Source organism: Octopus bimaculoides, chromosome 17 (genome assembly GCF_001194135.2).
Source record: "Octopus bimaculoides isolate UCB-OBI-ISO-001 chromosome 17, ASM119413v2, whole genome shotgun sequence".
Lineage (NCBI taxonomy): Eukaryota > Metazoa > Mollusca > Cephalopoda > Octopoda > Octopodidae > Octopus > Octopus bimaculoides.
In genome coordinates this window covers 29,662,134-29,684,529 of record NC_068997.1, presented here as the reverse complement: position 1 = coordinate 29,684,529, position 22,396 = coordinate 29,662,134, and the positions used below count along the sequence as shown (strand labels likewise).

The 22,396-nt window shown below is 35.1% G+C and overlaps 1 protein-coding gene across 1 annotated transcript in view; it reads right to left on the bottom strand.

Moving 5' to 3' along the window:
• LOC106878394 (casein kinase II subunit alpha-like) overlaps positions 1-21,483 on the bottom strand; it is a 68,773-nt gene extending 47,290 nt beyond the window's left edge. Inside the window, 1 exon segment of the mRNA XM_014927589.2 lies at positions 20,742-21,483. Coding sequence (XP_014783075.1) covers positions 20,742-20,836 — 95 coding nt within the window. The 5' untranslated portion in view covers positions 20,837-21,483.
• Positions 21,484-22,396: the final 913 nt, after the last annotated feature.

The window sequence follows — 22,396 nt, the reverse complement described above, 5'->3', positions numbered from 1 at the left end:
AAAACATAAGTGAAACACCATCTCATTTATAAGCGTGGGTGTTTTTGTCTACTTTCACACTTTATGGTGATGATAGTGATGATGATGGTGTGACTAGAACTAAAGTGCCAAAATTTTCAAAGAACTGATACCTTTCAATCTCTCTCTCTCTCTCTCTCTCTCTCTTTATCTTTCTGTTTGGCCAGAAATGACAAACAAATTAAAGTGTATGTATATGTTTGTGTGACTGTGTTTGTGCCCCCCCCCTCATCGCCATTGCCTGACAACCAATGTTGGTGTGTTTATGTCCCCTTAACTTAGCAGTTCAGCAAAAGAGACTGATAGGATAAGTACCAGGCTTACAAAGACTAAGTCCTCCAGTCGGGTTGATTTGCTTGATTAAATGCAGTGCTCCAGCATGGCCACAATCAAATGACAAACAAGAACGAAAGAAAGGAATATATATGACAGGCTTCTACACAGTTTTTGTCTAGAAAACTAAACTCACTCAAAAGGCATTATTCAGCATAGGGTTATAGCAGCAGAAACCTGTCCCCAAAAGAGCCACATAGTGGGACTGAACTCAAAACCAAGTGGTTGTAAAGTGAGCTGCTTCTTAATCACAAGGCCATGCCTAAGAAATGTTCTGAATCAGTGAAACGTATTTCTAGAGAGATTTCAGAAAAATTCTGAATCACATTTTATAAACATCCAGTGAATAAACGGTATTGTTGTTTATGTGGTTTCTTAAAAACATTGCCGTATGTGGTTAGACCAGATGACCTAAGAGACTCGTCAATGAAGCCGTATGTTGAATCATTAGTCAGCAGCTTTTCATCAGCAATTACTCTATATATAGAGTAGCAAAAGATACAATCACTGACTTTAAATCTCCATATAACATTATTCATCCACTTGATGAGCAGCTACAAAAATCTTTTGAAATTTTCGAAATTAATTTTGTCTTCATTATCCTAATAAGGTACACTGAATATAATTGTGTCTATTAAGAGCATGACACAAATTACAATTTAATATACTGAAGCTTCTACATAGTTCAGACAACATATTCTAAGTACACTTTATCAAGTAATAGTGTGAAGAAGTTTATATATGGCCTGATGTGTGTGCATGCAAAAATTTCCTTAAACAGTAAGTTCCAACCAAAAAAAAAAAAAAAGGGTAAATTGAAGTCACAGCAAGACTGAGAAGCAGTTTATACTAACTTCAATTCACAATAAAGTGAATGATCTCTAAGAATCTAAAATTGAGAATGTTACTAGATTCCCTTGTTCGAAAATATAAGGACACAGATCGTGTCATATAGCCAGCTGGAGACAATGTCTCCTGGGGCTAAATTACAGCAACATTAGTCCTAAACCAGGACTGCCATGTTATGTTGGCAAACAATCTTTACTCCAAAGTACTGTTGCTGAATATCTCACGTGAGATTTTAAAATAGTAATTTTCTAAGAACTGCCAAAGTTTTATAATTGCCGTTTCATTCAACCTAACACTTGGCCACAAATAATCCTACCATCACACTGAATTCCACACCATTTCTCAGATGTCTGGCAAAATAATGATCAGAAATTAAGTGTTTTGTATGTCTACACACACACACACACACACACACACACACACACACACACACAAATTATTTCAAATCATACAAGCATAGAAAGATCTTAAATTAGAAATCAATATGTTAAATGCCTTAATTCATTTTAATCCACAGGTCAAATGCTTTGAATATATAGGTAAGCATTCTGGATACAGTATGTCGGTTCAGATTCAAAGCTATTGTAAAATGAGTTTTTTTTTTCTTTCTCTGCTTGTGTAGATTCGATCGTTCCTCAGCACAGTATCCAGCCCTCATCATCCTGATATCAATCATCACCATTTCATCCTACATCTGCATATTCATCTGTCATTTTTCATACGCAGCACATGACAACACCAGCACAGCTGGTTCCACCCATTCTTCTTCCTCCCTTATCTCACCTCTTTTATCATTCACAATCACTGCTCACATTACACATCTACTGAACTATGCTCACTTTCTGCCTTTACAGTCTTCCCACATTCTCCACATTCCTTGTTCAGGTTTATTTACTATGCAACATTGCATTTTATACACAAGCTTTATACACTTGGAAATCCCTTTATTATCAAAAAGGGGTAACAATAGCATGTTGAACCTTTCCCAACCTGTCCTGACTGGCTATGCTTTCACAACATCCACCTACACAGCTGTTTCAGTAACCTAGGTAACAGAACCTATGGGCCAATTATTGTTTTTGACAGCTTATATGGTGCTCTTCTTTTTTTTTTTTTCCAGAAAAGATATCCCATAAAGTCAATCTACATCTTTTAAACACAATGTCAGAGTTTGCATTATTAATAATGAGATGATGGTTCATGAAAGGGCCATCCAAATCTGAGATGCACCTTATAAACTTTCAAAATGCAATCCAAATAACAAACCACCTGAACACTTGAAGTTCAGGTCTTAAAATAAGATCAATTTTGATGACAATAGTTTGTTGAGCAAGATTTGGTAATTATAACAGGCAACCTGAGCAAACTACATAGAATTTTCCAAAGTCCAAGATTGATCTATTTTCCTTTGCTATCAGCTCTCTGAAATCAATGTTTATTTCAATAGACAGGTGAATATTTTTAGATTTCAAGACCAAATTTTAGTATGAACTTAAATTATCTGATTATATAATCTATAATTTATTACAATTGATTAAATTGATTATCTACTGAGGCACTTGCTGATGCAAAGACAAACAAGTATAAACCACAACTGTATCTTTCGTAACCAATAAGCATCAATTTTCCAATGTATTTTTAGTAATTGAGGAACTCTCCACCTTCACCGTCTCTGCTGCAGTTTCATTGGAAAGGCTAACCTTAGCACATTCTATAGAAAGGCCTTTTATTATGCAAACTAATTTAAAATATTACTACTTTTACTACCATCTAAAAATACATTCCAGCCAATCACACACTGCCAGCATGACAATAATCAACTGGCAACAGATTCTTCAAATTCCTGACATTTCAAATTCAACTTCAAACAAGTTTTTTTTTTTTTTTTGTTACTTGCGTGTGTGTGGATATTCATGCAATTAATATTTACAGATGTTTGACATAAAGACTGAACTGCGAAAGAATTGCCTTATTTAAGATCTATAGCAAAGTACAATGTAAACAATAATATATTTGAAGGAGAATAGCCCCAGAGGAGCATTCTGTATATTAAATACAGACAGAATAGGGTTTCACACATGTCATCCATACCAAGTCCAAAAACTTCTTCTGTCAACCAAGATTAAGTAATGAGAACACAAAACCTCTTAGGAATATTCAGAATTTAAAAACAGAAGAAATAATTCCATTAAGAACAGTTAAGATTAAAATTTTGGACAATACAGAGAGAAGCAAGCCAGACTGGAATGCATATGGTCTTTAAAGCCAACCAGTGAAAGTTGACAAATGAAACAAGCACAAAAGAGGATTAATACAGGCAAATGTGAACGGAATGTACAAGATGAAAAAAAAAGGAAGGGGGGTATGCATTAGTTGTAGTGGGGAACCAAGACAGCCTGTGTGATCAACGTTTATAATACCCCTACAGACAAAATAACTGAATTGGAACCATTGAAAGGCTGTGATTACCCATCCATCTAGAGCTGTTGAAATTCAACTTGAAATTAAATACAATTATTGAGTACATATAGCTACAAAAGCAACCAAAAACAATTCAGTTTAAACTATATATAACTCATAACTCTCTCTCTCACACACACAAACTTTAAAAGCCCTTCTGAAAAGATTCAACACATTAACAAGACTATTTCCTTAACTTAATTACAATGATGTCAACTATATCCAAAAAGCATCACATTCATAAACACACACACATATATACAACGCTGGCCAAAAGTTACCTAACAGTAAATCGAAACCATTTAATTCCAAGCTTTATCTGTTTAACAACTGAATGAATTTAATAAAAAGCATCTAAATATGAAACATGAAAATTGTTCAAACTGAAGTCCTTCTTGAGCAACAAATTTTCCCATTCAAGTCAATATAGAATTACAGACAGTATTTATGGAATTTTCTCCAATTTTGTCAGTGTTTTGTAATTCGATTTAATTCCGAAATGCATATGTAGTAAAATAACAGTTTGATTAAGTATTTAATTCTGAGATAATTAACAACATATGAACAGGGATTTTTGTAACATCAACTGTAAACTAAACATTGAAAGCAGATTCGCTTTTAGATTCAATACAATTTTCAGTAATAATTGAAATAAGCTTCATTAAAAGCAATAATTTAAAAGCTGATAAATGAAAAATTGGCATCAATAACAGATTAGAGAAGAACTTAAAAACAAACCAATAACACACACCTTTGAGTTGTTTACTGTAAATAATTTTTCAAGATAATAAATATTCACAAATTCCATCTATTTCTTTTGTAGCAGGATGTGAGAGATAGCGTATTGTTCATGCCAAGTTCTGGACCATTTCAAATGGTGAAGTGTATATTTGATATCTTACAAGACTGACTAAGCATCTGAACAAGTAAAGAAAATGAGGGCGGAGTAATTTCTTTACTTGTAAATGAACCAGATTCCTAGATTGACATTTTTATCATTTTATTTAACAGGATTGGATGACTATTAAAAAGTTTAGAGACATGACTGTATAGTGAGAAGTTTACTTCCCAACCACATGGTTCCAAGTTCAGTCCCACTGCAAGTGTCTTCTACTATAGCTTTGTGAGTGGATTTGGTAGATAGAAACTGAAAGAAATCCATCACGCACACATTTGCATAGATGCAAGTGTGTCTCCTCCACCCCAGCACTTGACAACTGGTGTTAGTGTGTTTATGTCCCCATATCTTAGAAGTTCAACAAAAGAGACTGATAGAATAAGTATCAGACTTTAAAAAGTAAGCATTGAGGCCAATTTGTTTGACTAAAATTTTTCAAAGACAGTGCCCCAGCATGGCCACAGTCTAATGACTGAAAAATAAAAGATTAGTAAATAAATAATAGTCCAACACTTCAACTGAGCCTTTGCTGAATCTCACAAATGAAGCACTTTAATATAATACTAAATACTAACAAGCATTTAATCTCATGCATGCTTTCATTGCCAGCCGATGCCTTCTGATTTGTTTCACTAAGGTTAGTTATTTTATCAAAAATGAAGCCATTAGTTTGTAATTATCCTGATTGTGATTTAACTACTTGTTATGTCGAACAGCTTAATGAAAACTTAATTAGATGTTGTTAAGAATTTCAAGATCATATTACATAATATAAAAATTGAACCAGGGAATCAAACCTTATATATCCTTTAAAGTTAATCATAGAAGTAAAAGAAAATTCCATGCATTTTTAAATTGACATCAAAATTTAACATTTTTAACTTTAATGATAAACTGAAAGTTATGAAAATTTCAATGATAATGCAAATTAAATTGTTTCAAAATCACATCAAATAGTGATCAAAGCCTTTTCATTATGTAAATACTGAAAGGGCAAACATAGGTGAAGCTGGTTTCCCATCTATGTTACCTCAGGATCAGTCGCCCTGTGCAGTACCTTGGGCAAGTGTCTTCTACTACTGGGCCTTCTACGAAGGGGTGCTTAAAAGTTCCTGGCTTTAAGGGTATCGTGAAAGGCCTGGTTAGAGGCCCAACCTTCCAAGTTCTTTTACAGGGCTTAGAAAGATAGAAGGACCACTACAATATGTGTGTGAACCTGAGAGGGAAACATGTTCAATAAAATCATAACTGGTCCTCCTGTATTTTCTTTTACCCAAATCCAGGAACTTTTCAGAACCCTCTTGTACTAGCTCTGGGTAGACTTAGGCCTTGCGATTGGATTTGGTAGAGAGAAATTGAAAGAAGCCCATCATCTGTCTTCTTACATGTATATATATGTCAAGTCAAAATGAATATAGTAAAAGAGTGCTGTGAGTGTGGAAGCACAGGTGTGCTGGCATGCACGTGTACCCATTCATCCAGCTCTACAATTCTTTTCTCATTACTAGCACATGTTAGAGGAGAAACACTTACTGAAATAGGTTTGCTCTGGTTGAATGCTTGTCTATCATCACTAAGCTTTAACTGTTTCCCAAACAGTTCCCCTCATCCTTACTGTCATTGCATTGAGAACACACAAACTTTTACACAGAAGACTAACACAGCATGTGTGTGTGTGTGTGTGTGTGTGTGCTTGTTTCAGAGAGAAAGAGAGAGAAGGGGGTTTCTTCTCACAAAGTATTAACCAGACAGACAATATTAGTAGAAAATACCCAACATATTGCGCAGTTGGACTGAACTCAGAGCCACATGGTTGCAAAGTAAATCTCATAACCACACAGCTATACCCATGGATGCATATATCACTGGTTGGGTAACTAGCTGATGTATTAGTATTGAGAGAGATCAGCTGATACACTTAAGCACTTGCTTAAGGACTTTTGAAGCCTATGGCCATTCTTATGGGTGACAGAAGGTTAAGATAGGAACTCAGAACACAAGAGGAACAGATGCTGCAGCGTATCTTTCAACATTCCACTATGCTGAACTGGTACTGTATCAACCCTGAAAGGATGAAAAGCAAAATTCACCTACATGGGATTTTTTTTTAAATAATTAAGTAGTCACATTTATTTTTCTTTGTAATAACATTTTAAATCTATTGTTTTTTCCTCCTTTAAATCACTGATATAGAAAATTACAGCATAATTCTCAGAATGACATTCTGCATTATATGAACAAATTCCACTTGAACAGGTAACGAAGGCAAGAATTTAGCAAATTTAAAAAAATAATTACTAACTGATTTAGAGCAAGGTTATACAAACTGAAGATGATATCAGCACAAGATGACATATGTCAAAATTAATGCAGCAAACAGAGGCTCTATAATAAAAGTATCAGCAAAGCCAATTGTTGTACCAGCTTCTCCTCCTCCTCCAATCACTCCCACTGTAAAACTGTATGCCTTCCTCAGAGACTGCACACACAATAACCCCTTTCTCCCACTCCTCCCTCTCATCACTTACAAATGAATCTGAACATTAATCACACATACCTTAGAGAATGTATTTAAAAAATGAGCTGGACCATTTTGTAAATTTAAAAATTTGCATTTGAAATGAGGGAAATATTTTTTAGTCTTCTCTTTCCAAATTCTAACACATCAAATTACAAAGTAGGAACAGCATTTATTTTCAAGTACTGCACCAGTACCTCTCAAAAGCCCAGTCCCTGTTCAATCAAAGTTCAAATTATCAACTACATTGGAGCTGGACAGAGTGTATAACAATTCATTATTTCAGCCTGTTCTTGGATGATGTCAGAGATCAAAGTTAAAGATCTGGGTCTGTTATACTAACAATTCACCAATAACACGCATTCAGGTCTCTCCTTTAACCTACTTCAGACAATTAACATTGAACTTTTGGCATTTTCTCATTTGGTTATCATCTTTCCATTTCATTTGTTTTTATAACCAGTTTTTAAATTTTGCAAATCTTTACTTTTTACACAATTTGTCAGCAGTTTATTCCAAATTAGATTTTTAATATTCTGCAATGGTTCCTCACTCAGCAGAAAACCAATTTGTCACAGAGAAAGTAATAAATCAATGGATTCCCAAATCTGCAGAAATGAGAGCCAACATTGACACTATTTAGCCACTGAACATTACACACATTTATCTTGGCCTAAGTTAATACAGCCATCAGCAAAACTCAGCAACTTTAACTGAGCTTATCCAATCCATTACTGTGACAAGCATCATAGTGTAGAAAGTAAAACTATATCAATCTGAAAGAATAACCATTTCAATGTAACTTTCCTTGTTTTAGAGTATTAGCATACCTGTCTAGAAATACAAATGTTCTTTACCAAAATAACGTGGCTCCTCACATTTGCATATCCTAATGGTTTTGTAGAATGGTGGAAGAGTTTGCAGGCCATATTTGCAGAACATGACTAAAAATGATTTTATGACAAAGCCCTTACAGTGAAATTAAAACAAGAGCTCTTTTGGTAGGTTTAATATATAGATGATTGCATTCTCATTGCAGAACAGAATCAATCAAGAAAATTTAGAAATTTTCGAGAATCTTGAATCTAAATTTAAATGCTTTAAAACTGAACAACAAGCATGGTTGCGTGCTTAAAAAAGTTTTGTAACTGCTTGGTTCTGATTTTAGTCTTAGCGGTATTTACTCTGCAATGAGGTAATTCCCTAAAAATAGACACAACTCAAAGTAAACCCAACCTTTTAAAAAAGGACAAAGATCAATAAATTGGGTACTAAAATATGCACAAACAATATAATTTGTTAAAACCCTTGAAGACAATACCCTAGTATGGCCACATTCCTATCACTAAAACCAGTATGAAAATAATTAAGGTTACCAATTGATATATCTTGACATTCAGAAAAAAAGCCATTTGATTTATAGATCAATAATATTACTAGAGCTGGAGAGGAAAATCTAGTCTTAGAAGCCCTCGTGTTTGACTTTCTGAAACAATTCTTACTTTAATAAAATTATATTTGCAAAAATGTATACAGAAATACTTTCTTTTTATATATTTGATAAACTTGTCTTTAATGCGGCCTTCAAATACAAAAAGGTTCATCAGTCCTCAACTAGACATTTAATGATCTGCTATTACTGATGATACAGAGAATTTCTTTTCATCAAATATACAGGTTATATGATGAAATTCCAAAAAAGGTTCATAAAAATATAAAACTAGTCACAAAGAAATACAAAGTAAAATTTTAATCTAATAAGCTTAACTGAATATCATAAAAAATTAGAACAAGTCATCAAAAGTCTAGTCACATATCCAAAGAAAGTAACCAAGAGCAGCTGTGTGGTAAGAAGCTTGCTTATCCAACCACATGGTTCCAGGTTCAGTCCCACTGTATGGCACGTTGGGTAAGCGTCTTCTACTATAGCCTCAGGCCAACCAAAACCTTGTGAGTGGATTTGGTAGGTGGAAACTGAAAGAAGCCTGTCGTGTGTGTGTCCACCATCACTTCACAACCAATGTTGGTGTGTTTACGTCCCTGTAACTTAGCAGTTCCTCAAAAGAGACCAATGGAATAAGTACTAAAGGTTGTGCTTCAGCATGGCTGCAGTCAAATGATTGAAACAAGTAAAAAAAAAATAAAAGAATAAATATGCCAAGTCATGCATTTTATTGCCATACTATAGAGAATTTTAGATTAAGGCAATGTACATTGACAAGTTCAAGACTCGTAAATCAAGCTTCTTGTGAAGAGAAAAACAAACCAGTAAAAAACCAAATTGGAAGACAATGATTAAATTTCAGTAATACTTAAAAGAATATGAAGTTTTTATTCACAACCATTTGCTTCGTTGAGGAATTAAGCAGGAAACTCAAGAAAACTGAATTGGCTGAGGTAAAATGAATTAAGAAAGGTTATATACCACCCAAACCATATAAAGAAAAAAAGAATTGCCAAAATTCACTGAGTGCCAAAGTTTCCCAAAAGCCAGTTTTAGAGATTCATTTAGAGGATTAATTTTCCAATGAATCTTTTAAAAATAATTCAAAGATGAAGGGCAACACCCATGATATTTCAGGGATCTTGTGTCACCTTTAAATCAGAGACCTTGATCAACTGCTTGCAAAAAAGAAAACACCACTAAACACACCCATGGGCCAGGTGATGCTAAATAAGGCACCAGATTAAGCCCACCATCAAAGAACAGTACTAGTCCCTCTAACATGCTTCTAGTTTCTGTTCAACAAATTTCACTCAAGTGGACTTGGTCAAGACTATGACAGAAGACGCCCATATATATGATTCCACGTTGATTTCTCTAAGAAAATCAACCAAATTTTTTTCTTTAATATACTAGTGCAACAAACATATTAAAACACCTCTGTACCAAAAACTATTGAAATAATTTACACAAAACTCTTAGTAAATTTTGCATTTCAAGAGAAAACCAGAAATATGCCATGTGAATAATATTCTTTAAAAAAAAAACTGTTTGCTACAGTATTACATAAAGCTGATTACATCCACTCAAGTATGAAGCAGTGTAAAAATCTAAATTCACTGTAGTTGTCATCCTGCAAGGGTGTGGCTGACAAAATAAATCTACAGAAATGCTTAAAAGTAATATTAGATTCTAAATACCTTACTGGAAGAAAATCTAATTTACTAAATAAACAAATTAGATTTTTAGCATCTCAGTCATCTACTATGCAGAAAAAAAGAACAAACTCCTCTAAGGCAGAATACAATGTTAGAAAACTGATTGGAATTAGAAACCCTATCAAGAATAGCTAAACGTACTAAAGTTACATGCTGCAATGGAAGTTGTCATCGTTTAACGTCCACTTTCCATGCTGGCATGGGTTGGACAGTTTGATTGAGGACTGGTGAGCCAGAGGCTGCACCAGGTTCCATCTGATCTGGCAAAGTTTCTACAGCTGGATGACCTTCCTAATGCCAACCACTTTGAGAGTGTAGCGAGTGCTTTTACGTAAATCAAACAATAAAAACCACTGTACAAGCAGCAATAAAGTGTTGGTCTAATCTGTAGAAACCTATCACAGGCAAAGTTTTCCAGTAACCAAATCCACTGGAGTGAAATTTGGTAAAGAGAAACTAAAGTCTGTTGGAGAGACGGCTGCACGTTAAGAAGTTCACTTCACAACTACAGGATTCCAGGTTTAGTCTCATTGTGTGGCACCTTGGGCAAGTATCATTTATAGTCACCAGCTGACCAAAGCCTAGTGAATGAATTTTGTGGACAAAAACTGAAAGAAACCAGTCATATATGTATGTATACAAATCTCCTTGCCTTCACATCACATACAAGTGCTGGCTATTTCCTATCTTCCACGAAAATATGTCATAGGGAAATATTACTTTATTTGGTGAGGGTTGGCAACAGGAAGGCATCTGGCTTTCAAAAAATTCTGTCTGGCCCAAAGAAGTATGGAAAATGGACATTAAAATGACAATGATTAATATATACACACATATGTGGTAGTTGTCTACTCCTTATGCAGAGTTTAACCACCTCCTGTACATACACCTTAGAACCATCATGGCATCTGATGTGGCTTTTTAAACCCGACAATGTTCTGAAACGATTTGGGCCACCAAGAGCTGCAGATAAGTTCTGATTTTTGTGGATCTTAAAATGTCTTTTGAGGCCTCCATTAGATTTGTAGACCTTATGGCATACATTGCACTGAAAGGTGTGCACAGACATATAGGCAGAATAGTTGGTGAAGGTTCATTTTCCATGGGTTCACAAATGAGACTTGAGCCCAGCAAAAGAATGGTATGGTCTGTCATAAACTGTGCACACAAAAGGGTCATTACGATTCACTTTCTTGATTGTAACATTCTTCCTTAAATCTCTCGAGTCTTGTATGCATTTATCCTGGCCTCTTCAAACGTTTTCACCCCCACTCCACTTTTGTTCACCATCCAGCTCAGTCTGAAGCAAGGGTTTCTATGTCCTCTGGATCCATTCCAAGTGACTTCATAGTAGTCCTTATGCCTTTTTTTAGGTTTACGCTGATAGCATTTCCCCTCTGCAAACTCACCATAAAACAGCTGTTTGGGCATGCATTCATCCGCCATTCAAACAATATGGCCACACCGTCTCATTTGGCTTCTGAAAATCATAACTTTAATTGAGGTGGTGCCTGCAGATGCACACACACACACACACACACACACACATATATATACACACACACACACACATATACATACACACATACAAGACCAAAGTCTTAGTAAGTGGGAAGGTGGACAAATCACAAATCCCTTCAGGTAGCTGGCCCTGCTCGATCTGTTGAAAAGGTGTAGGTAGAAACTCCATAACATGTACTTGGTGCAAGCTTTGGACACATAAGAGGTGCAGCAATATCAAAGGAAGTTTAACTAGGAAGATAGTTTTTGTGTGTGGCAGTTGCACAGGTGCAATAAACACCGAAGATGTACAGAAAACAGATTCCGTCACATGCTAGGGGGTGAAAAAACTAGAAGTAGTTGATAGCTTCCGTTACCTAAATGACCATGTCAGTAGCAGTGGGCAGATGCTCTGAGAGCGTAGCTGCTAGAATAAGAGTAGCCAGGGCAAAGCTCAGAGAGCTTCTACCTCTGTTGGTAACAAAGGGCCTCTCCCTCAGAGTGAGAGGTAGAGTGTATGATGCCTGTGAATGAAAAGCTATGCTATGCAGCAGTGAAACATGGGCTGTAACATGCTGAGGACATACATAGGCTTGAAAGAAATGAAGCTAGTATACTCTGCTAGACATGTAATATCAGTGTGCATACACATCAGAGTGTAAGCACCCTGAGAGAAAAATTGGACATTAAAAGCATCAAATGTGGTGTGCAAGAGAGATCACTGCGCTGGTATGGTCATGTGTTGTGTATGGATGAGGACAGCTGTGTGAAGTGTCAGACCCTAACAGTGGAGGGAACCTGTGAAAGGGAGACCCAACAAGATATGGGATGTGGTGGTGAAGCATGACCTTCAAACATTGGGCCTCACAGAGGCAACCAGACAACCAAGACCGTTGGAGATATACTGTGCTTGAGAAGACCCGGGAAGACCCAGCAAGCCAAGTGAGATCGTACTTGTAACTGATGCCAGTGTCACATAACTGGCCCGTTTGAAACCACTCTTCAATCGTCATACTTGTGAAGACTGTTGAACCGAGTGAAATCGTAGTCGTGGCTGATGCCAGTGCCGCCTGACTGGCACGTAAAAAGCACCCACTACACTCTTGGAGTGGTTGGCGTTAGGAAGAGTATCCAGCTGTAGATACCTTGCTAAATCAGATTGGAGCCTGGTGCAGCCTCCTGGCTTGCCAGTCCTCAGTCAAACCGTCCAACCCATGCCAGCATGGAAAGCAGATGTTAAACAATGATGGTGATGATGATATATATAGACACACATACATACAGAGGTTTCAATACAGCTTGTCTACCAAATTCACTCTCAAGGCATTGGTTGGCTCAGGGTGTTTGTAAAAGATACTTGCTCAAGGTGCTGTGTAGCAGGACTGAACCCGAAACCACATGGCTGCAAAACAAGTCTCTTAACCATATATCCATGTGTGAACATTTTCAATGTATTTTCCAATTATAAATTTAAATTCTATCAAGTTTCAATATTGCACTGGTATTCATAAAATATCTTCTTTTCCCCACAAAATTTAACATTTCCAATGAGGCCTAGCTGGATGCAATACGGCCATGTTACACTCATTGAAATGCACTCTTTCGATGTTTGATTTGATTATTGAACTGCTAAGTTAGAGGGACACAAACATACGAACACCAGCTGCCAAGTTGGGAGGGAGAGGGGGCACACAACATACACAAGTATATACAAGCTTCTTTCAACTTCCATCTACCAAATCCACAAGGCTTTGGTTGGCCCAAGGAGAGACGCAACAGGACTGAACCTGGAACCATTGTGGTTGGGAAGCAAACTTCTTACAACAAAGCCATGCCATTTAAGCTTTTTGATTATTATTATTATTATTCTGTATTTATTTATATATCATATGTTTTCAATTTATCTCAACTCCTCCAACAGTATATTGTTTGGAAATCTGGTATTGTTATTGGTGAGATTGGAAGACATTTTGAAAGAACTGGACATTCACATTAGCCTCATGGAAACTAATATTCTTCACAAGCATAAAAATCAAAGAGAATTTATGATTTGAACTCAGAATGTAAAGAAAGGCAACCACAATATATTTTATCTGACACCCCACTGATTCTGCTATCTTATCCACCAATATTATCATCATTTTAACATCATTTAACATCCATGTTCCATGCTGGTATGGGCTGGACAATTTGACAAAGAGCCAATGAGTCAAGGACTGCATCATAGTCCAGTGTCTGTTTTGGCATGGGGTTTCTACAGCTGGATGCCCTGTCAGACAAAACTTGTTGAGGCTGGTTTCCTACAGATGTTTTCCCTATTGCCAGCTCTCACTTGCTTTCAAGCAAGGTAGTATTTCCGCTACTCCTTCAAACAATGAACACTTCAAAATTTGCAAGAAATATTGCAAACAAATGGCCCATTTGTCAGAATGGCAACTGTTTACAATCAGTATGCTAATGTCAAGAGGTTGATACAAACATGCACACCTATACACGATGGAATTTTTACAGGTTCCATCCATCAAATTCTCACAAGGTTATGGGTTGAACTGTGAAGATAAAAGATACTTGCTTAAGGTGCTGCACAGTGGGAACGAAACCAAAACCTTGTGGTTGCAAGCAAATTTCTCCATCACACAGCTATGCCTACATGCAGTGCATGTGTAGTGCCACAGCTGAAACCCTTAAATATTTCCATATACTTATAAAATGCCAGGACAAAACCTCTGCAGCAGGAGAGCAAACATCTGTTTTAACTCACTGACTTGGCAGACTGAAGCCTTTCTTGAACACAATCCACCTGTTTGGCAGCCAGGGTACTGTGCAAATGGCACTATTTATAATACCACCACATAGTATCTTTTTACATATGTGAGAACTGCACAAATTTGATGGTACTTACATATAGACTGATGTATGGCACTGCAACATGGTACATATTTAGAGCTAAGTGGACTGTACCACCAGATGGAATCTATATTGTACCATTCAGTGGTTATTTAATTGTGGGAACTACACCTCACTGAGACATTAAGACATAGATAACTCTTATTTCAAATATTTGTACAGGCCTCCATCTGGCAGCTACTTGAAAACTTTGAGAGATGACAAGGTGAACTTCTTACCCACAGATCCATTCCTGCATCTTTGATGATGAAGGAGAATGCGACTCCTGATGGAAGTTACTGAGCAGTTTCTGCACATTTTCCATGTACTACTAAATTTCACCAAAGGTTTTGATTTCATTGAACTCCTTAAGATAAAAAACACTTGCCCAAAGTACAGCACATTGAATGAGAACCAGAAACGACAGGATTGTAAATTCCTCACTGCTTAATATTTGTTTTAGAAGATATAAATCTTCAGTATGTGGCCTAAATGACCATATAGCATAAAGGACTGCAACCAGAATCAAATATTGGAGCAAATTTTTACTGATAACTACTGCTGAATCACATCTCTTAGTATATTCTTCAAAACCATCCCATTTCACCTTTTCACATTTCATGTGAAAAATGAATCACCACTGATGCTGCACAGCCACACACACTCCAATAAACAAAGTACTGAATTCTTTCTTCAAAATTAATTTGTCTTGGGAGTATTCCTGTCCACATTTTAAAATAATATTCAGATACATTCAACTTTTCAGCTGCTCGCCATTCCCTGACTTCAGAAAATCCTTCACAGAAAACCAGAGCTCATTAATTCCTCTCTGAAATTACTCACAGAAAAATACATGAATTCAAAATTTAACAGTTCTCTTAACATATGGAAAAACAGCTGTTTGAGATTAGGAATAATAATACTCTGTATGAGTATAACAGATAATGATTAAAGAATATTCTACAGGTAAACTAGAAGCAAAACGAATACCACACAAATAGCCAAAATGTTAAGAGCCCAAGTTGAAATGAGAAAAGTTTTGCCCTGTCCAAATGATCTTATATATTCATGCATTTGGAGTTTTTCCAAAATCATCAGTGATGATGAGAAAACATTGCCATAATGAATCAGCATTATTAGAAGCAAATGGCTTATAAAATCAAGAAAGGTATGTCTATATGTTTGTATGTATATTAATTTATGTTCAACCAATGGCTAAAGTACTGAGTCCTGGTGAATTAGTTTCATATTACAAAAGAAATACAAATCACATATCTAACAAAAAGTGACCATAAGTAATTTTTCTGTTCTTTGAAAGAAAAGAGATCAAAATGGAATATTGAAGTATGATATCAAGTTAAAGATAACTTTTAAAATTATAAATAAGACAAAAAAAAAGGCAATACAGCCCCTACATGCAAAAGCACATAATTTCTAATGAGATATTACAAAACTAATGCTTATTAACGTTTGTTCCTGGGTAAGCTTGTTTTTTTTTTTTTGTACGAGTTTCGGTGACTTACCATAAACCATTAAATGACTTCCTGCTTTTATTTCTTTATTTCTCTCTCTCTCTCTCTCTCATATACACATACAAACGGGTGTGTGTGTGTGTGTGTGTGTATATATATATACATATATATATATATATATATATATATATATATATACACACACACACACTACATTAAATGAAAAGCATATTTGCCTTATACGTTACAAGAGATGCAATAGGTATCATAATTACTGTAACATCTTTTCTATAAATACAAATATATTTTATCAGTGAAAATTATGTAAATTTATACATATTTTCTTATGTTTCATATTGACAAGGAAATATAGTGCTCGTTCAATTTATATCCCCTAATATTGAAAATTAAGAACTTTGTTTCAGTAAACCAAGATATCATTCCTTCGTGAAATTTGATGACAACTACATTTGGTTTTGGCAATAAATAGACTGACTACAGAACAGATGGTGTAACCAAGAACAGATAACTAGCATGAATAAAGACCAAGATCAAATAAATATTTAAATAAAACAAATGTTACATGTAAATCTTGCTCACAGAGATACATATTAAGTAGATTCTTTTTTCCAAAAACCCATGCTTCAAATAAATACAAAATTATTCGAATTATATAGTTTTATCATCTTCATCAGAAAACATATTTTATCTGAAACATTCCAGCGTTTATCTACTTATTTTTTTTTCACTTGCTTGAAATCAGACTGCGGCCATGCTGGGGCATGATCTCATTAAGTCTGGTACTTAATCTATGGGACCCTTCTTGACCGAACCTCTAAGTTACAGGGACGTAAGCATACCAACACCGGTTGTCAAGCGGTAGAGGAACAAATTCGAAGACGCACGCTCACATACGAGTCTTCCGCACAGTTTTCATCTATCAAATTCACTCACAAAACACTGGTCGGCTCGACACTTTGCCCATGGTGCCACGCAGTAGGACTTAATCTGTACCACGTGGTTGCAAAGCGAACTTCTAAACCACACAGCCATGCCTGAACAGGAGACAAACACACTGAATCAACATGAAACGAAAAAAAGCCTGGCGTAGGGTTAAAACCTACGACAGCTTAAATTATAAAGAAATATTGTTTCATTGAACATTTATAAAAAAAATACGTAACAATTTGGAATTAAGGGATCTATATTCATAGTGATCTGTTCCAAAGGGTAAAGCACAGTTTAATTTACAGCTATCAAGAATATGTATGAAATAATAATAAGAGGGTGCTTTCCCAGTTTTCTAAATGATGGGATTTCTGAAAGCGAACATTTCAGAATAATCGTTTTGCTAACTTATCATAAATTATCTTAATAGAAAACATCAAGATATTATAAAAAGCCAAGATGAAATGCGTCGCTGTATTTAGTTACGTCCCTTTACGTTCCGAGTTCAAATCCCACCGGAGTTTTATATTTGCCTTTCGTAAGCATTAAAATATTAGAGTTGATTAAATCGACCACACTACTCCATAAAATAATTCATAAATTTGCTGACCTCGTGCTTAGGTCTCGTTATTATTTTTGATATGACTAACAAAATAAAGATCCAATCTTGTACTTGACTATTTAGTTTGGTTAATTGCAGCTGTTCAAATTTTGCCGACTTTTGTCGATTTGAGCATTCATTCATTTGGAGTTTTAAGTACCGGTAAGACATTAGATCGATTCTATAAACTACAAGTCCTTTTCTTACAACATCAGGCTTGTCTCTAAGAAGAAAAAAAATAGATTATTGTGATTATTACTCTTCTCATTATTATAACTCTGTCCTCGCTACCGCCACCGCCATTTTTACGTTGATGAGGGTATTAAGATGAAATCATCAGTTAGACTCAGTAAAACAATACTAGGATGTTGGGTAGATTGGGGCAGGAGTGCTTACATGGTGATTCTATACCGTTTCTCTCAATGATTTATTTCATAATCCATCAAACACACATATTTGTGAAAAAAAAATTTTTTTTTCAATCTTTTACGCGTCGATAATACTTGCTAATATTTTCAACAATTGCAACAATAACGACATTAATAACAAACCGAATAAGGAATAGGAATTTAAAAGGAGGAAACGAATATTTTAAAACTAACGGTTAGACTTTTTAACAATGAGATTTTATATCAGTAAGAAATGACAGCAAGTCAGAACGGAAGCTATCATAAAGTGAGAAGAAAAGAGAGAAGAGAAAAGAGAGTGAAAAAACGGAAGAGTCGAACTTGAAGGAAACGGTCGAAAATCCAGACACTAAATATTAATATACACTAATTAAATGAACCGATTTCCTACAATGAATATATTAACTCGATCTTTAATATATATAAAGGGGTCTGGTGTGAAAAGGGTAAGAGAAAAATCTGCTACTGGCCGGGCATCTTTCTCCCTTCCCTCAGTCAATTTATGTCTAGCGTCTGGGACACTACCGTTTCGTTTATTCAACATTCCCCGACCCCTAAGTATGAACAATACAGAATGAAGGGGGGGGAGACTTCGGCGAAGAGGGAAAGGGACAATGTGCAGCCTAAAATATACGCAGATGAATGGAGTTGGCGGCGATCACTACTTCTGTGAGAAGCTTCCATTTTTAATAAGATCTCACTTCACAAGGTCAAATATTAATCACATGGACATAACTTATAAACCAAGTAACCCCTATGGACGATTTACAAAAATTGTGGGGCGGGGGATAGGAAGTTGTGGCAATCATACATCTTAACATTAAGCGACAAGTGAATAAGTTCCAATTTAGGATTCGAAATCAGATTCACCAACAATTACAAATATCTTACATGGGAATCAGATCCCAAATTTATGTTGGAAGAAATTAAGAAAATGTGACGTTCATGCTTTGCTCAATGCCATCTTTGGATTGGCAGACAATTCGACAAAATAATATCAATGACAAAACATGTATGACAATGAAATAAGAACAAATGTAGATGTGCAAGTGTGATTGTATCTATCTATCCTCTCACACACACAAAATATACATCGCTTAATTTTTAATAGAATCCAAGCTTTTTAAAATAAAATAAAAAAAAAGTACGTCGTACATAGTTTTCGAATCACTGATTGTACTTAAAACAATTAAAATAACAAATTCAATACTCTTCATCAATTTAAATGATGTCAATGTTTGTCTGAACCATTAAATTTAGTCATTTGAGGTTTAATATAAACGAGGAGTTAGTTCTTTCCCACCAACTTGACCGAATTCACAGCAAAAACTGGAGGATTTCTTTGTTACCAGAATATACCATAATAGACAAAAGAGGCAAAAAAAAAAAACTAATTGAATCATTATATTATTATTGCTATTACGATGTGAAACACTAGTTCCGATTTTTTTCCTCTCCTACAAATTCCAAGTCTCACATGCCGACATTAAAATAATATTTTTTTAAATTCGTATTATTTTAATTATTTTTATCATTATAGTGACCAACGCAGAGATGAAGCACTAAGTTCGTGACAAAGTGAATCCATAAGTCAGGTTTCGAATCCTACACACGAAAAATTTCATTTCATTTATCTTTTAAAACATGAACGTCTTCAGCTCCTATTTTTCTCGATCATTTCTGATCGAAAGACTTGGCTATCTAAGCAATAAGCATCAGGATTTTTTTTCTTTTCTTTTTGGCAAGCTCTTAGTGACGAGGAACAGTTAGTTACCCGGTTTCCTTTCCTTGCTATAATTCCAACACTTTGTTAGATTCATAATGCCTTTAAAAAATAACATGACGGTGACTATTTCCCCTATAAATCCTAGCCAGTCCCTAATGTCTATGTAAGATGTGGTTGTTCCTTAAAACCCTTTACTCATTATTAACATTTACACCTCGTAAAGACGTATCGAATTACAATATGACATTCGATTGGAAAGTAGCGGAAGATATCTTTAATTCTAATTACGTATTATAAAAGAGAGGAAACCAGTCCTGGCAACCGATTCCGATTGTAAGAATCTCTCCAGGAATCTTATCTTTAAAAGGTTCTTTTACAGCAGACATGACACACGTGACCACGCTAATAGTTTAAGCTGCTTACCACGAAAAACGGCAGAAACACACACATACATACATACACAGATATATATATATATATATATACACAGATATATATATATACACAGATATATATATATATATATATATTAAATGCACACATTAATTAGAGCATGTATGAAATATAAAACGGGGATAAAAAGCACCAATGTTAAATGAGCAGATAAAATTTAATGATTTTTCTTTTTACGCTCAATACTTGTAATTTCTTTTGCGCTTTTAAATACATTAAACATAAAAATATTTCTGCTGAAACTGACATGTAGGCATGTATTGCGATCATCCGGTACTTCAAAGAGAACATCATTCTAACTTCGTAATATATATATATATATATATATATATATATATATATATAATGTGGACATCAAATACAGACGTTTCGTAAAACGGAGAGTGAAGGAAGTGTTTAGAATGATAGTGTGCGAGTAGGAGAGAATTCATTAATCGTACAAAATGTACGCAATTTTTTTTTTATAACATGAAAAAGCATTATGAACATTTTTTTTTTTGTCTTACTCACCCCCACTCAACAACATGGGATTCGTAATCCCAATATTCTCGAGGTCTGTGCGTGTTCACATCTGCGTACACTCGTGCCCTGCTAGGTGCCGGCATTTTTCTCGGTTTTGCGACAGAATACGCAATTTCACCGGCTGCTGCTGTCCTTTGAACAATTTTGGACAATACTCCACGCCAAATTTCGATACTCCTTCAAACAGGTCAAAAAAAAAATTAAAACAACCACGAAGGTAAATGATATCTCTATATATTAATAAATATATAGATGTAGATAGATCTATACACTATCCAAATGCAACACACAAGAGTTTCAATGAGTAGCCACTTGACGATAATCTTGTGAAATTGGAATTGTTGAAATCAATCAAGATGGCCTATTCCATGCCATACATCCATCCATCCAAATTAATGTACACCTTTGAAGACTTCAACGAATACCTTCCCTGCAAAAAAGGAAGGAATTTTTCAACTGGGACAATTAATAAAGGTTAGATAAGTCGTCCATAAATCGTTTCGTGTTGCTTTCAGTTCACCAAAAAGCATTATTGAGGCAACAGGTATAAATCTTCCACATTCACATCTTTCAAACATTGGCCACAATATGGCGTCTAGAGATGGCCCGCCAAGTGGAAACGAGGCTGTCACCCCTCGAAGAAAAGTTATTTGCCCTTTTTCACTTCGCTCTCTGGCGTTTCTCTCAGCTCTGCAAATAACAAACTGGCAAAGATGACATTTGATAGAGTTTAGGAGAGAGAGCAAGGCGATGATAATGTCATCTGTAGCCAGTTCTCTCACTCAAGAGGATGGACATATATTTAATATCTTACATGCGCACGCTTCTCTTCCTATATACGCATGCATGTATATGCAAAGATAAAATGTGCAATGTCTATATAGAGAAACAAATTAGTGTGCTGGTGGTGGTGGAATTGGATTAGACCAGACAAATTTTGTTCATGAATCAGCTTTTCTTATTTTAAGACTTGATTTTAATCTGAAATTTGTTATCTGATAAGTTCTTTACATTGTGTTCACTTCCTTGGAAATATTAAAATATAGTTGACTCTATTTTTTCATTTATTTATATATTTTAATTATAAAAACTACACTTTTTCTTTATGTAAAGTTATTAAAAAAAAGTTCAGATATCAAGAATATTTTGTTTGCTCCATTACAAATCAGCAATTTGCCATCAGTAAATAAATATATAAATATATAAACTTTTATATAGCATTCTATGCATCGTTCTGAGTAGACAGACAGGTATCTTATGAACATGGCTTGTCTATACTTATTTGTTGCATCCCGTGAAAAGTCTTTTCTCTGTACAGTTTACATTTTGTTTTATCTATTTATAAGACTAGACCCTATTCATATTTGCCAGTGGATCCCTTTGATTCCTGTTTGCTTCAGAGCCATTTAATTTTTTTTTAATCTGATTGTAGTTTTAGAATTACATATTTGGAAATGTATAAAAAATTGCTAAGATATTTTGAATATTGTAGAAACATAAGCAATCTATGGCAAAAACGTTTTAGCAGCAAAATCTTACTTGGACCCTCAAGAGTCATATGCACGGACCCCAGTTGAGGACCTCTAATATATATATATATATATATATATATATAGTGAAAATATTAAATTATTATATATATA